The sequence below is a fragment of the Meleagris gallopavo genome, chromosome 1 (genome assembly GCF_000146605.3).
Source record: "Meleagris gallopavo isolate NT-WF06-2002-E0010 breed Aviagen turkey brand Nicholas breeding stock chromosome 1, Turkey_5.1, whole genome shotgun sequence".
NCBI classification, from domain to species: Eukaryota; Metazoa; Chordata; class Aves; order Galliformes; family Phasianidae; genus Meleagris; species Meleagris gallopavo.
The window spans coordinates 82,543,483-82,559,647 of record NC_015011.2 but is presented as its reverse complement, the minus strand read 5'-3'; the positions used below and the strand labels follow the sequence as shown (position 1 = coordinate 82,559,647).

The 16,165-nt window shown below is 42.0% G+C and overlaps 1 protein-coding gene across 1 annotated transcript in view; it reads right to left on the bottom strand.

Moving 5' to 3' along the window:
* Window positions 1-16,083, bottom strand: part of DCBLD2 (discoidin, CUB and LCCL domain containing 2) — a 42,290-nt gene extending 26,207 nt beyond the window's left edge. The window contains exons 1-2 of the mRNA XM_019611868.2: window positions 16,002-16,083; window positions 23-250 (exon numbers count right to left, since the gene is read on the bottom strand). Of these exons, the coding sequence (XP_019467413.1) occupies window positions 23-250; window positions 16,002-16,083 (310 nt within the window). The remainder of the gene's footprint in view (window positions 1-22; window positions 251-16,001) is intronic.
* Window positions 16,084-16,165: the final 82 nt, after the last annotated feature.

Genomic DNA, 16,165 nt, shown 5'->3' with positions numbered 1-16,165 from the left:
ACAACAACTGAAAATAACTTACCTATTTCTGTCCTGGTGGGGCCAATCCCATTGTGAACTCTCAAGTAACTGGAATGACAAGAATCTGAGTCATCAATATCTAAATCACCAAATTTGAGCTGAATTCGCTGCCCAGGCTTTACACGAATTTCCCATTCACAGACTGTGCTATTGGGAGAGGTCTGCGGGTAGTTTATCGAAGCAAGAGTTCCACCTTCAGGGCCCAGAACGGTGTGTCCACATCCATCACCTACAAAAGAATAAAAATGAGTTAGCTATATCACATTTGCCTTTACAGGCTCACTGGTGATTCAATTACCACTGTCTTCACCTGCAGAAAACACTTCGTCGTTGTTGTTTGTTGTTGTTTTTTTTTTAACCTTACCAATCACACTGCAAAACCACTCAAAGTCACACACAGATGGAGCAGCAAGCGTGTCAAAATACAGCAGAATTTATGTTAGCTACCACTTAATTTCTCATCATTAGTTATCACAGAGGTTCTACAACTTCCTCAACTAAATAGAAGTTTATCCTTAATGATGTAAAAAATGGCTCTGACAGTACAGAATATGTCCCTGCTGTTTCAAGTTCCCTCAACAACTATATACAGAAGAAAACTGGTTCTAAAAACGGAGGGAGAAACACATCAGTAAAACAAGAGCACATGAATTCTACTGTTATTACATTAACGCAATGAGAAAGAACAGAAGGGGAAAGACAAGGGACAGCAAACACTACTGAAAATAACAGCTAAGTCTGAACATCATCCAACAGTTAATGCATTGTTTTCTACTGTAAAACAACTTTAATGCTGTTAAACTAATTCTTGAAGGAATTCAGTGACACCCTTTGCTTCACACACTTCCATGTCAGATGCCATTTTATCAGAGTGCCCCTCTTCTGCCATCTGCCACACAGCAACAACATGTAAGGGAATACCATTAAGAAGGATCCACCTCTACTGACATACCACAACCACTGGCATCTGACAATATGGGCCAACAGAACTGTCATAGCAGCAATCAATATACTTTGTGTTGCTTTGTAGCTAAAAGTGACAGGCAAAAACTGATGCTTTTTACACATTTCCGCTGCTATGAGGGAAGGTTGAGGGAACTGGGCTTGTTTAGCTTGGAGAAGACTCTGGGGAGACCTCATTGCAGCCTTTCAGTCCTTGAAGGGAGCTTATAACCAGGAGGGGGAATGGCTGTTTACGAGGGGGGATAGTGATAGGACAAGGGGGAGTGGTCTTAAACTGAGACAGGGGAGGTTTAGGTTACATACCAGGAGGAAGTTTTTCACACAGAGGGTGGTGACACACTGGAACAGGTTGCCCAAGGAGGCTGTGGATGCCCCATCCCTGGAGGCATTCAAGGCCAGGCTGGATGTGGCTCTGGGCAGCCTGGTCTGGTGGTTGGAGACCCTGCACATAGCAGGGGGGTTGAAACTACATGATCATTGTGCTCCTTTTCAACCCAGGCCATTCAGTGATTCTATGATTTCACTTCCTTACTAAACCTAAAAACGTAAGCCACGTTTTAGGGACAAAAAATGTGCAGATATTGAAGATTCTTAACTAAATTTAAGAATCCTTTGCATAAAAGGATTTCATGCCAGACTGAACAGAATGGCAGGACCCATGCACTGAAGCAGCGTGGGGAAAAAAAAACAATTCAGTTGGACTTAACTCTGATTAATCTGCTCACGAAAGCACCTAATTCTCAGTGACAAAATGTTGTGGGTTTGTTTTCTTTTTTCATAATCCGAGCACTTGGAGAGATAGTCGTATGTTCCAAAATCTAAAGTGCTGTGGTTACACACAGAATTACAAACAGATGGAAACTTTCTTGCCAGCAGTCTTGAATTGGAATGATGCATCTTCTTTTTGAAAAGGTAAATGGACTATCTGCTCCATTAAAATCAAAAGTTCTATCTGTAGAGCTGTTACTTACCCACGTTTTTCTCAAGTCTAACTTTAGCATGGTGTTATAACTTTGTTCCACCTCACGACAAGCACTATTCCCATTTGGGTAGTTGATAAATTACATTCTACTTCATTTACACTTCCCTTTAGGAAAGCAAACAAACAATGCATCTGTATTTTACTTTCCTAAACTATTATTTTAATGCACAATTGTTCAAGATGTAGCCGAAATACTACATGTTGTTTATCATTTAATCCTGGTTTCTTTCTAAAGGCATGTTGCAGACTGAAAATATTATTGAGCTATCCTAATGAAGTCACCTTTCAAACAAGAAATCACAGTAGCAATCTGAGTGCAACTAAAACATTGCAAGTTTTAAACAGCATTGAGACCTATCTTTTAAAGACTCATCTGTAAGAAATGTCAACTGGGTATTTTAGACTTCATTCTGGTATGTGTTTCACTTTGGTTAGTGAGAGCAGAGGTGCCACACACTTTGTGCCTGAAGAAGCTAAAGATTATCAATGCACATCTGGCATGCAATATACAGCACACCAAGGGCAGATTCATCATTCAGGAGCTATTTGAAATCTTTACAAATTAACTCCTAGTGAAATAGAGAAACAATGAAATCTCTCCTTATTTTATTAGTTCTAAAAGGGTAGTTCTTGAGCTCCTCTATACAAGTGGTGCTTGATCGCTTCTACTGAAGTTGTATAAACACCACCAACCATCCCTGGAGACACACTTACATCTTTTGTCACGTAACGAACCAGCACTACCCAGCAATTTCTCCAAGAATAAGAGAAAGCACAATTGTCTGCAATACAGCCACATGCATGGTAGCATTAGATAGTTCATTCATGTAAAAGGCATTAAGTACCACAGAATCTTTTGCTTCTGTTAATTTGCGTGCATGAGTGTGGAACATTTGAGTACACACAAGAGACAGATGTCAAGCCCTAAATCAATTACTCTTGCAAGAGATGACAAATTCTGTCACTAGTTCACAATACACAGCTGAATGAGTCCTTTCTTTCAGCCCTCTCCATCACAACACAGACACAGTGTAGTTGCAGAACTAAGCAAGCTCCTCACCACATCACTTGTGCATACACATTCCACCTGACACTTGCTGGAAGGTCAGCACATGTGCATCGATTCTGTGTGCCCCAAGGAGCAGGTTCACAGCAAATACAAATAACCTCAGCTCTTTGCTGAGCAGTGTCAGAAACACGGGCGCCTCTTCTTGAGCTGGTAGAGGAAAGCAGACTGATGTCATCAGCAGAACCATTTGTCTCTTCCAGAGGTGCCTCCAAATGCAGTCTGAATGAATTATCCTGATGGATTACAGATGACCCCTGGGCTATGGCATGCTGATGTCTGATGCAATCATGCAGCTGATTTAACATAATTTCTCACATCCAAGTTCTTTATATCAACAAAATAGAGAAGTTCAACCAACATAAGCATACTGAGTGCATTTGATAAGAAGAAAACGTAAGATTTAATAAAATGAGAGGCTATCGCACATGCAGAAGCGGGTGCTAAGTACTCTATTAATATCCACTAGAGAGATTAAATGATTTCAACAACTATGAAAATAATTATCCAGAACTTTTTTCCCCTGAGATCGACTGCTGCTAACAACTGCTAATCTTGTTTCTCATTATCAAAACACGTTAAAAATGAATCTTACAGCCTTGGGAATGCTTTCCCACTCCTTACTTGTGGAAGAGGGAAGGATAAAATAAAGATATCAGACAGTTTATGATTAAAGTATAACTGATCAAAACACCAATCTCCATTTTTAACGCATGGCACAGCTACCTGTACAGATGACAAGACAAGGGGAAATGGTTTTAAACTGGAAGAGGGCAGGTTTAGAGTATGGAAGAAATCCTTTACTGTGAGGGTGGTGAGACACTGGAACAGGTTGCCCAGAGGGGCTGTGGATGCTCCCTCCCTGGAAGCATTCAAGGTCAGGCTGGATGGGGCTGTGAGCAACCTGGTCTAGTGGGAGATGTCCCTGCCTTTAGCAGGGGGCTGGAACTAGATGATCTTAAAGGTCCCTTCCAACCCAAACCATTCTATGATTCCATGACACAATCTATCCACTGGGTTTCCTGAGAAGATCCTGCCTAAGTAAGCTATGACTTTCTGTAGGTTTACAGTTACACATAAGATGTAATTCAATCTTTCTTAACTATGTAACGGTAGAACCAAATCTATTTGTTACATAAGCAAAAATATATATTTAAATCATTCATTTTAACTCCAAATATGCAACTCTCTCTACTTCAGCCTTCATTCATCTCTCCTCTTCAGTTTAGCTCCTGTGCACCACATTTCCCTAATCATTAGCAGCATTATTGGTACAGCATCTACTGTTTGCCTTCCTCAGTGCAGACAAGGAACACTAAAGAATTAAGTACCTTAAATCCTGAATAGCTTTTTAAGGTATTTCCACCACAATCCACAGAAGTCTGTTCTTCAGGAGGGAATCTGCTCCTCTGTCAGAATTAATTTTCTTAACAAGCCAACAAATACACAGCCCACTTTCATCTTCATGACATTAATTTGCCTCAGTAACATACTGCTGGAGCTCTACAGATGTTTCACAACATAAAATGCCCCACACCTCTGCAACGAGGCCATCGCTCAGTCACACTCAAAGGCACTTAAATTAGTGCAGCTGTGAACAAAAGCAAGCCTTGTCTGTCCAATGCTCTGGGCCACTTCTTCTCACACCCCTTCTGGTACAGGAGGTAAACACTTCTGCAGCCATGTGGTATACCAGACTAGGGACTCAAGATAAAAAGAGCTGTTAGTTTTAACCTAGAGTAACCACTCCATTTATTATATGGCGCAAATGCAGCGGTGCCTTCTCTGACAGAAGAATGGCTCAGCGTGAGGGTAGAGAAACACCAGCAATTGCTTCTTGGTCAGCCCTGTCAGTTTGTGGTGGCATTTCGAGCTGCCCTGCATCCCAACCAGAAACAGGTAAGCCATCTCTCCCATGGGAAGGCCACTCAAAAAGATGTTGCATGGGCTTGAGGAATGGAGCTGGCTGAAGATGCACCAGTGCCCTTCTCATCTCCAAACCACACTTGCTTTGGGCCAACTCATTTCTATGAGGCAGTTACTGTACAACTGTCAGTGCAAGGCAAGTAAAGGAAGGCAGGGTGGATTGCAGTTGTCTCAGCTTCAGTTGATTTACTTATCATACGTGACCAATCTGGTAGCCTTCTATGATGGACTGACGGCCTTGGTGAACAGGGGAAGGGTGATGGATGTTATCTACCTGGATTTCTGCAAAGCCTTTGACATGGTCCCTCACCACATCCTTCTCTCTAAATTGGAGAGGTACGGATTTGAATGATGGGCTGTTCAACGGATTAGAAAATGGTTGGCTGGACACAGCCAAACAGTTGTGATTAGTGGTTCTATGTCAGGGTGCAAGCCGGTCACAAGCGGTGCCCTCAGGCATCCGTTTTGGAACCACTGCTCTTCAACATCTTCATCAATGACATAGATGATGGCATCGAGTGCACCCTCAGCAAGTTTGGAGATGACACCAAGCTGAGCGGTACAGTCAATACATTGGAAGGAAGGGAAGTCATCCAGAGGGATTTGGACAGGCTGGAGAAGTGGGTCCATGAAAACCTAATGAGGTTCAATAAGGCCAAGTACAGGGTGTTGCACTTGGGTTGGGGCAATCCCAGTTATTTATACAAACTGGGGGAAGATCTCCTTGAGAGCAGCCCTGTGGAGAAGGACTTGGGGATCCTGGTGGACTAGGAGCTGGACATGAGCCAGCAGTGTACACTTGCAGCCCAGAAGGCCAACTGTGTTTTGGGCTTCATTAACAAAAGGGGTGGCCAGCAGGGAGAGGGAGGTGATTGTTTCCCTCTATTCAGCTCTTCCCATGAGGCCCCATCTGCAGTACTGCGTCCAGGCCTGGGGCCCCCAGTACGGGAAGGATGTGGAGCTCTTGGAGCAGGTCCAGAGGAGGGCCTCTAAGATGATCAGAGGGCTGGAGCGCCTCTCCTGTGAGGAAAGGTTGAGGGAACTGGGTTTGTTTAGCTTGGAGAAGAGAAGGCTCTGGGGAGACCTCATTGTGGCCTTTGAACACTTGAAGGGAGCATATAAACAGGAGGGGGAATGGCTGTTTACGAGGGGGGATAGTGATAGGACAAGGGGGAGTGGTCTTAAACTGAGATAAGGGAGGTTTAGTTTAGATATCAGGAGGAAGTTTTTCATGCAGAGGGTGGTGATGCACTGGAACAGGTTGCCCAAGGAGGTTGTGGATGCCCCATCCCTGGAGGCATTCAAGGCCAGGCTGGATGTGGCTCTGGGCAGCCTGGTCTGGTGGTTGGAGACCCTGCACATAGCAGGGGGGTTGAAACTACATGATCATTGTGGTCATTTTCAATCCAGGCCATTCTATGATTCTATAATATTTGCTGTCCAAAATACAGTAATAATTCAAAACAAATTACCTTAAATCATTACATCCTCAAAGCAGGTAAGTGATTTTCTCCCTCAGCCACTGTGTACTAATGAAACTGACTACTTCAAAAGAAGAGAAAATACCACCAACTGTTTAAGACTGCATACCTTCTGCTTATTGGTGTCAGGGAAATGATGTGAGCAAGTCTCCAGGGACAATTACAATTTGCTTAAATAGCCTCCAAGCAAAAGCAGCTGATAAAGGCAGGCTAGCTGTGGTTTACAAGAGGACTCCATCAGTGTTCTGTGTTCAAGGATACATACAGCAGAAGCCCTCCAGGATCTGCTGCCCATACTGAATAAAAATGACAGTTCATGTTGTGTGTTGTCTTTTGTCTGGCACATGCAGCTTGCCTGCTTCCCAACACATATCATTTACTCAGCAATCTGCACCACCACGCTTGTAAAAATAAACAGTGTTGTGCTTCAATGCTCTGAGTGCTACACAGCAAAACACAGCTGATGAAGGAAACGAAAAGGAACACACAGATGGTCACACAAAACTGGATCACAATAGCCAGTAGGCAAGGTCAGAAAAAACCCCAAATCACTTAAAAGGTATTCAAATGCCTTATCCAGACTGGTCAGAACAGAGTTTCAGAAGTCTTCTATACTTCAACAAAGAAGTAAAAAAGTCTAGACTCACACTAGCAATACAGATACTAAATTATCACTACTGTCACATTTTTCTCTCTTTCATTATCAGATCAAAGAATGGCCAGGGTTGGAAGGGACCTCAAGGATCATGAATCTTCAACCCCCCTGCCACAGGCAGGGCCACCAACCTTCACATTTAATACTAGACCAAGTTGGCCAGGGCCCCATCCAACCTGGCCTCGAACACTTCCAGGGACGGGGCATCCACCACCTCTCTGGGCAGCCTGTTCCAGCACCTCATCACTCTCACAGTAAAGAACTTCCCCCTGACATCCAACCTAAATCTTCCCTGCCTCAACTTTAAAAACCATTTCCCCTTGTCCTTTCAAAGAGTTGACTCCCCTCCTGTTTGTAGGCTCCCTTTAGGTACTGAAAGGCTGCAATGAGGTCACCCCGCAGCCTTCTTTTCTCCAGGCTGAACAAGCCCAACTCCCTCAGCCTATCTTCATAGGGGAGATCACAAGCACACAGCCTGCACGGCGGGTCCACAGTGACACAACCTGATCTAATAGCCAGTGGCTGCAGCACCACCTTGGCCTCTTCAAACAGCAGCAGCTTCACACCTCGTGCCCTGCTGGAGCTCACCATACCCTTGCTAAGCTGCATAGTAGTTCTACACTCAGGTTACAACCCTATTTGCCCTTTACTGAGTACGGGTGTGTATGGGTCAACTGGTGTCTGAGACTGGTGTCTGTGCATGGGAGCATGTACAGTGGAAACAATAGGAGCTAGAACAGGGAGAGGAAAACCAGTTTGGCTACCATGGAACAACAGAAGATGGCTGGAAGCTGATGGTTTGTGTCTTCAAACAACAGTGGAGCATCCAGATGCTTTCAGAAAAAAAAAACAACACAAGAAAAGTTGGAATTATTCGTGCCCAGTAACTGTACCAAGAGCACTGGCTTTAAATACAAATCTCCAATGCTCGTTAAAGTTCATGCTCCAATTGCTGAAACAATCTACATCTCACCACTAGCATCCCCTTCTGCCTCTGAAGGTGACATACAGCATTGCCTTAATTTCTAACACGTTTTCAATGCTAGTTTCAAGATTACAATGAGGATTGTTAAAGGCCTCCCTGTCGTGAACGGCTCCATCCAAGCATCACAAAACATAAATACACAATTTGTTCTAAACTGTAACTTGGTCCCAACTTTGCCTTGTACATGTTCCATTAAAAAGAAGATATTTCCATTCCTGGGATGGTCTACGAATACAATCAATCAAACAGACATTGATGTACTACTGAATAAGATGATTATTTAGGAAGAGGACAGTAAGTCTACTTACTCAAGTGACTGTTTTTTAAGTATGAAAATGACAGTGTATGTTCATATATGTATATGAAAAAAAACAGTATAACAAGAGCATGCAAGAAGTCAGCAATGTGTGAAGCTCCAGGAAAAAGTATCTGCCAACTTTAAACCTGCCCCTTGGCTTTGCTTCAGCAGGAAGAAAAGGATTCCTTCTGTTATACAACTGAAGAGCTTGGAAACAGCTCTTTAAACATGAAAATACCAGTAATGAACATGCTTTATCTGACATCTTCACATATATTAGAGGAAAATTAAGCTTTCGTGCATTACATTTATCTCTTTTTTCCATCCTCATGATACTGAGTCACATTCCAACACCTGTACACAACTTATGAATAGCAATTAGCAGATAACAGACCTTACCAGTTTCACAGAACTCACCAATTTGTAAAAGAAAAATTCAGTGCCAATAGCTCCGTTCTATCCCACTGGACGTGGTACAATATCTTTCCCACATCTTCATCATTTTGGAGCAAGCAACATTTAGCTAACCAGATAAAGCTTTAACTGGCTACAATCCTGTTGACAACACAACAGCTGCCAACTATGAAAATCACTGTGGCCTTGCTGGCAATCTAAGTGCTCAGTGTATTCCACATATGTGCTGGATCACTGCAGTCTTTCAGAAGCAAAATCTCTTCGCTCTGAGAAGTAATCAAGTGAAATCACAGCAATAAAAGTCATCTTCTGTTTCTACTGCTTTCCCAATTTGCTTCTGTTTCATTCAAGATACTGAGGGACTTTCATCTGCCTCATGCCTGTGGGGCTGGAGTATAAAAAAAAATATTTACATCCAAACAGCTGTACACCCCAAGTCTAATTAATACGCCACTTTAGTTCCACTTCAATATAAAACTAACAGAGATAGGATGTATAACAAAAACTGTGAAAAGTGATGGAGCAATGGAACAGGCTGCACAGGGGGGTTGTTTGATTCTCCTTCTCTGGAGATATTCAAGACCCACCTGGACACCTACCTGTGCAGCCTGCTGTAGGGAGGCTGCTTTGCAGGGGGGCTGGACTTGATGATCTCTGGAAGTCTCTTCCAGCCCCTACAATTCTGTGATTCATCTACTTGGACTTGTGCAAAGCACTTGAACTGTCCCACATGACATCCTGGTTGCCAAACTGGAGAAAAATGGACCACTCACTGGATAAGGAATTGGCTGAATGGTGACACTCAGAGAGTTCCAGTCAATAGCTCAATAACCAAGTGGAGACCGGTAGCAAGTGGCATTTCTCAGATTTTGTCATATCTGAATTGAGTTTTTACGTTATAAAGACTGTATGAATGCAGTACACCTAAACTTTTAGTGAACAATGAAACAAAAGCACAGGACAGAAAAAAAATCTGAACACTTCTTTTAGTCTTTTTTTTTTTAATTGCAATGAGCAAAACTGATGTTGTAATACAGTCTTGCCAACGAAAGACAAACTGATGTAAAGAAAGCACAGACGAAGTTCTTCTCAAAAGAAAACAACAAACAAAACCACCTGAAACAATTCACCGAAAAGAAACAAACAAACAAAGTGCCTGTCTTGACCCCTCTATCTGAGCCTAAATTAGAGGTCACTTTACAGAAAGGTGGATCCACAGGACTGCGGACCAGAAGGGCCTTTTAAACAGGATGTTTTGTATGGCATAACTGCACAGACCTGGGTTGGTATGATTTTAAACTGAGAGAAATCAGAATGCTGCATAAAATTTAACTTTCCAGATAGTTTTCAGACTTTAAAAGTGTCTTGAGAAGAATAATTCTTGAGTGTTTCTGAGACTATAATGCTTTAAGCACTCAGAGGGGAAAAACAAACAACTCTTTTCTAACTTATTCTTAAATAATACACCTTCTTTACAACATACGGATGAATTCTCTGTTATTCAGTACTGGAACTGCCAAGAATGACACAACGAAGTTCATAAACTTCATTCAGCTTCCACAAAAACATTTACTAATGCAACAACTATGTATCATAACAGTGGTACAGAACTGGAACTTTCCTAATTCTGCTACCCTTCGAAACAGACAAGATACGTGAAATTCATGTTAACAAAAGTTCATTCCATTCATCCCTATCTCAATCTTCATCCCCTTTCAGTAGCACAAAAAAACCTAAAATTTATTTTTTTCAGTGACATGTTAAGAACAGCGGATCTCAATAATTCTAAGAAGATAATGTTGTAGAAGGGAAAAATTCAAAACACCTATCGTACAGACCAGCAAACAGGCTCAAGTAGACTCTTCTCATTAGTAAAAATGAAAAGTAAGCATACGTGACAAGTACACACTCAGCCCCTGCTGACATGTTCTTGTTTAATAAACCCCTTTTCTTCAGAACGATTTCCCTTGTTAAAATAACTACCTATAGCCGCCAAGTACTTGTAAAGGCTCGAAAGTCTCACACACTGTATGATACTGTATGGTTTTTTTGTGACTATATTTCAATAGTTTTGTATCTATAGAGGTCCACTAAAATCATAGCCTCAATGCAAATGCATTAGGAAATATTTAAGAGTGTAAGCTGTTATGTATGGACAAAGCTCAACACCCATGCTTGATTTTCAGGGCACAACTGGTCTCACCCAGGTCTTAGGATAACCAGCGACTGAGTTTCAGCACACATCACCTGTTTGCTGGCCTAAGCCTTACTGAATGAAAGCTTGTGGTCATTTTCATTCCAATCTTCGCACTGATAAAAGAATCTGCCTTACTCAAACAGAAAGAACAATTATAAAAGTAGAGATTTTGTATGAAATGCCAATAACAAGCATCCAACTGTCAGAGACTCCCATAATTCCAAGATCTACGTGCTGAAATAAGCGAAACACAAGTAGCTAGATAAGGCATGAACTACGTCTGCCTTTAATTAATTTTTGAAGAGTTTAACAACCATAAAGAAAAGCATGAAAATACCAAAAATCTGGCTTCTCAAAGCCATCACATTAATGAACAGACTTCACAGGCAGTAACCCATTACTCTGTAAAAGCCACAGCTGACAATTTTGCAGACCCACAGTTACACTAGTCTCTACGTGGCCTTTTAAGTTAATACTACTGCTACCTGTCCATCCCCATAACATCAGCTCAATAACAAACCTACAGCCTATGCTTGCACAATGATTTCAACTATATCGATGTTAAAAATAATAATAATTGATTGAATAAATTAACCTAAAAGAAGCTCATCACTAGGAAATACAGGAGGAGAGAAAAAGCCTTTGACTATAGAACCAATTCCTGGTAATCCTGACTGAGAGCTTCCCCACTGTGAAGCACAGAATTGCAAGGATGGGGATGATGTGCAACAGCTTATTCAAAAACCTTTTAAAATATAGAAAGTAACCAACAGAGAAACATTTGTCAATAAGGTGAGCAGCACTTCCAACAAGAATCACATTTGTACTGATGATTACCTGAGCTAAGCTGATTCATTCTAGGCAGCACTTCCCTAGTCGATGACTAGTTGATAAAGGACTGCAGCAATCAGATTAAAAACCTCACACATTACTTTCCAGAGCAAAAAACACGTGGGAAAGCCACAGAAAAGGAAACAATTTGTTTTTCTCTTACGCAAGTAACATAAGAAAACATTTCACCCTATCACAATCTCCATCTCCTTTCAATGGCACAAACATAGCTTTTGTAAAGATGTACTACTCTGTCAGAGGGCCACTGGCTTGAGATGCCCAATAAAACAGCCCACAGACTTCTGAAAGAATATTTATTTACATTACTGCTTTAACACTAACTCGCATACTCATTTTTTGAAGTCTTGTGCGCACACATACATGAATATACAAAAACTATGCGCACCATACGCTTGAATCCAAAGCAATATGCAATACATTCTGGGATGGAACACAAGAAGCCTAAGGGCACGGACACAAAATGGCGGTGGCAGCACACTGTCAGGAGGAGCAGTACTTCAGCAGGCTCCTGGACATCAGCTGTGCTGAACAGAATCAGCACTGCATGGCAACCTCCCAGACAGCATGGGTCTGCACACCACGTGTGTACCTTCTGCCTACCACATCTACTTAACTACTACAAATAAGGCTCAGTAATCGGAGAAGGAAAAATAGTTTTGCTGATGTTCTTTTTTTCCAAATGCGAAGTAGTAATCATCATCTTTAGGTTTGTACTTGCAATAGCATCTCACACCTCTCCTGCTTATGAATAGCACTCTTCCACACAGTTCTGTAGGGCACTCCCTCTCCCTAATGTCCACACTTCAATGCTGGGATGCAAAAGAGAGAATGAGAAAACTCAAGGCAGCAGACACAGCAGCTAAGTCTGGCAGAACTTCATGCCTCAGTCTTGAAAACCTTTTTTGTATGCCTTGTCACAAGGACAAAGGGGATGTGCTTCAGCACTCCTGCCTACATGGCACAAATCCTGAATCCTCAAGAGTCAGCATTCTGCACAATAACATCTGCACAATGCTGCATTCTTAAGTGAAACTGTAACATTAGCGAACAGTAAATAGTTCAACAGAGTACTGCTCTCCTCATCATAAAAGACCTACTCTAATGTTTATTTGACAGGTAATAAATCTTCCATCCAACAAGCTTGGAGGGGGTGTCTTTTTAATCAAAATAATTCCTTAGGGTTTGGCTGTGATCCTCGTCTTCCCAGATGAGCCTAGCCCAGCACTATGGACACAAAGGGCAAAGAGACACTACCCAGCAGAATACAGCAAGAGGAGGAAACGGCACTGGTAAGAAAGGCAGCACACGACAATTGTCACACAGCACAGTCATGTGGTAGTGCTTCACACTGATATGCCAGGAGCTCTTTGCAAAAAATCTGGGGTGCATAATTACGCCCTTTCAGCTGGAAGGTTTTCCTAGTCCCCAGAAGAGATGGACATTTATTTCCAATTCCACTCTGATCACAGTAAAAGCCACAGCTGTAGGCTGCCTTGCTGGCTAGTGGACCAGAGGTGAGGCAGGGGCACGGCAATGAGTACATTGAGGAGCTCCAGAGAACAGCCAATGGCTCCAGGAACACTGATGCTCCATTGCAAGACAGGAGGCCGTGGATAACTTTCACTAGGCACACAGTCATTAACTCTTTCTCCCAATGTTTCAGATCACAGTAACTCAACACTATACATTTAAAAGGGATTTTTCTCTGCTGTGCTGTAGCAAATGTTTTTTAAGCTACAATGATGAATCACTTTCTTGTAGGAGGCTTGATTATGCAATAACATTCTCATAATTGGCAAAACATAGCAATCACATTCAAAAACAAGCACTGTAAGTCTAATCCTTTAAAGAGAAAGTGGTAAACAAATCTGCTTCAAATCACTTGGGTATTAACTTCAGCACTGAAAGTTTATTTGATACTTAAGGCCTTATACGCAAACCCATATTCACTAGGAAACCAATCAGATGACTACCAAACATGTGATAAAGTTCTTGTTCCCTTCAACCTTTGTACCTTTAGAATAACTGACATGACCTACCTTCAATTTGGGTGCAAGACAAGCAACCATTTCCCTCTGAGCTGTTTTACAATGTCTCTACACCCTCAAAAAAGCTTACTAATAAACACGTCACACAGGATTTATACCACTAGTTGGACATCTCTTAGGAGCACACTGCTTCTCAAAATACAATCTGCAAAGAGCAGGAATGGGGCTGGACTCCTTTTCCTCACCTACTTAATTATATGAAAAACAACTAAAATGCTTTGTGTTCCTTTCTAATATTAATTTCCTAGCAAGCAGGAGCTCAAGTCACCACAGCGTTTTCAAAATCACATGAGGTGACTTGCACACAGCCCCCTGGGCAGTTCCTGATGCACAAGACTGTATCAAATGCAGTAGAGGTACTTTTCTCTTGAGCTTTTCTCAATGTTTCCAAAGGTGTTAGACCTCATGCAAAACGCTTTTATTTTCCAAGTCAGCGAGTCACTGCTCAGCACCCTGTCCCAAAGAATGCTGAGTTACCTACACAAGATGATTTTCAACATGACAGACTATGCTTTAAAACCACAACACAGAGGGCTATTAAGTGAAAAATCTATTCACTGCAGTATCACCCAGACTTCTTCCACCCTAGTTTTGACTTCCTCACTGGAAGGGTAGGAAAACTCTTGACAAACATTCAAAATAAGTTTCACACTGACCAAAAACATACAGTTATTTTTTAATCACTTGATACCAGCGAGGAGCTCTCCAGGAAAGCACGTGGGAGATGGAAACATTCCATCTTCAGAACAGGATCCACATACCTTGCAGCATGCGAGGCTTACAGCTGCTGAACAGCAAGAAAGAAAACGAATAGCTGTTTGTTGAGAGGATCAGCTTCCCTAGTGTACCGAGCCAGCCTGGGCTCCTACAAAACACGTAGGAACTCACTGTATTTCTTCTAAGAGATTAAAGGTAACTTTAACTGTGGAATTTCCTAAGCTTTGGGTACTTTCCTGGTAATCAAAATATTCTCTTACAACTCTGTGCACATATTTAATGTGGTAATTTAGTTTTGTGCAGACTCTTCATGAAAAAGGCAGCAGTTTCATTTCTATGTCTACTCTTTAACCAAATTAGAATGACGCCAATATAGAAGATACAGGCTCTCCAGCCTTTTCCGTAGTAAGATAAATGAAAATATATTATGAGGAAACGGTCACTGACAAGCAGAGTTTTCTCAGAATTTCCAACATTTTCTCACTATAAAGACCATTGTATCCAACAGCACAAGAGATCTTAACCTTTGGTTATCAAATAAAATGAAGCTTGTCAATGAGCAGCTTTCCCTCCCTCTTTGAAGCGAATCTTCTGAGCAAACTGCAAGCATTAAGTAGACAGACCCTTTAAATTGAAATTCTGGGTAGGAGTACAAAAGGAACAACACGAACAGCACACTTAGAAATCCACTGTCCACGCACTTACTATGTGGTGCCAACCCTTTTGCATACAGCTGACCACTCACTGAACCAATTCAGCTCCCTGAGCTGAAGGAAAACTACACCTCTTTCTTTTCCCCCTGGTTATTTCAGTTTTCTCCTAGAATAACAAACACAGTCTGCTCACCAAAAGGTCAGACAAGTGTCAAGTCAGCAGAAGCATTTGGAGCACACATCTAGGAGCCTGATGCTTCAACAGCACGAACCAACACCTCGCTGCTGCCAGACTCATCCAGAAACAGCCTTCAAAAGACACAATGCTCCAACTGCCCTCTTTCTTCTCAAAAACAAATGAGTCTTCTCCTCCTCTGTTAACAACAACAAAAGCACACCAAATGCTTGCTGGTGTCAGCTTCATATGTGTAAAGGGTGGAGACAAGATAAGACAGTGGAGTAGTTTCCTCTATGAGCACTTCTCCAGTCTTTTTTCATACAAGAAATGAGTTGTGTGTTTATCAGTACACTGCATGCATTTTCTGATCACCTCTATGCATTTCAACACAGCATCCGTGACATTCAGATACATTTCCACCTCTCCTTCAGATGTGCAGAAATTTACTTGAAGAGTTCCCAATCCAAAGCCAGAGAGATGCCAAAGCAACAGGAGCTGAAAACTGCATTTCTCAAGCCCTGTATTCACAGAAGGGAGAGCTTCAAGATGCTGTCAAAACACTCACTCCCACCACTCTCTCCCAAGGCTGTGATCAAAGTGACATTTACTGCGGCATCCTCTGATCCGCTGCCACGAAGTGACCACATCTCGCTCTGTAATTTTCAATCCGTTGAAGCCCGATCATTAATTCCACCAAGGACAAACCTCTCTGACTTCTATTTAAAAAAA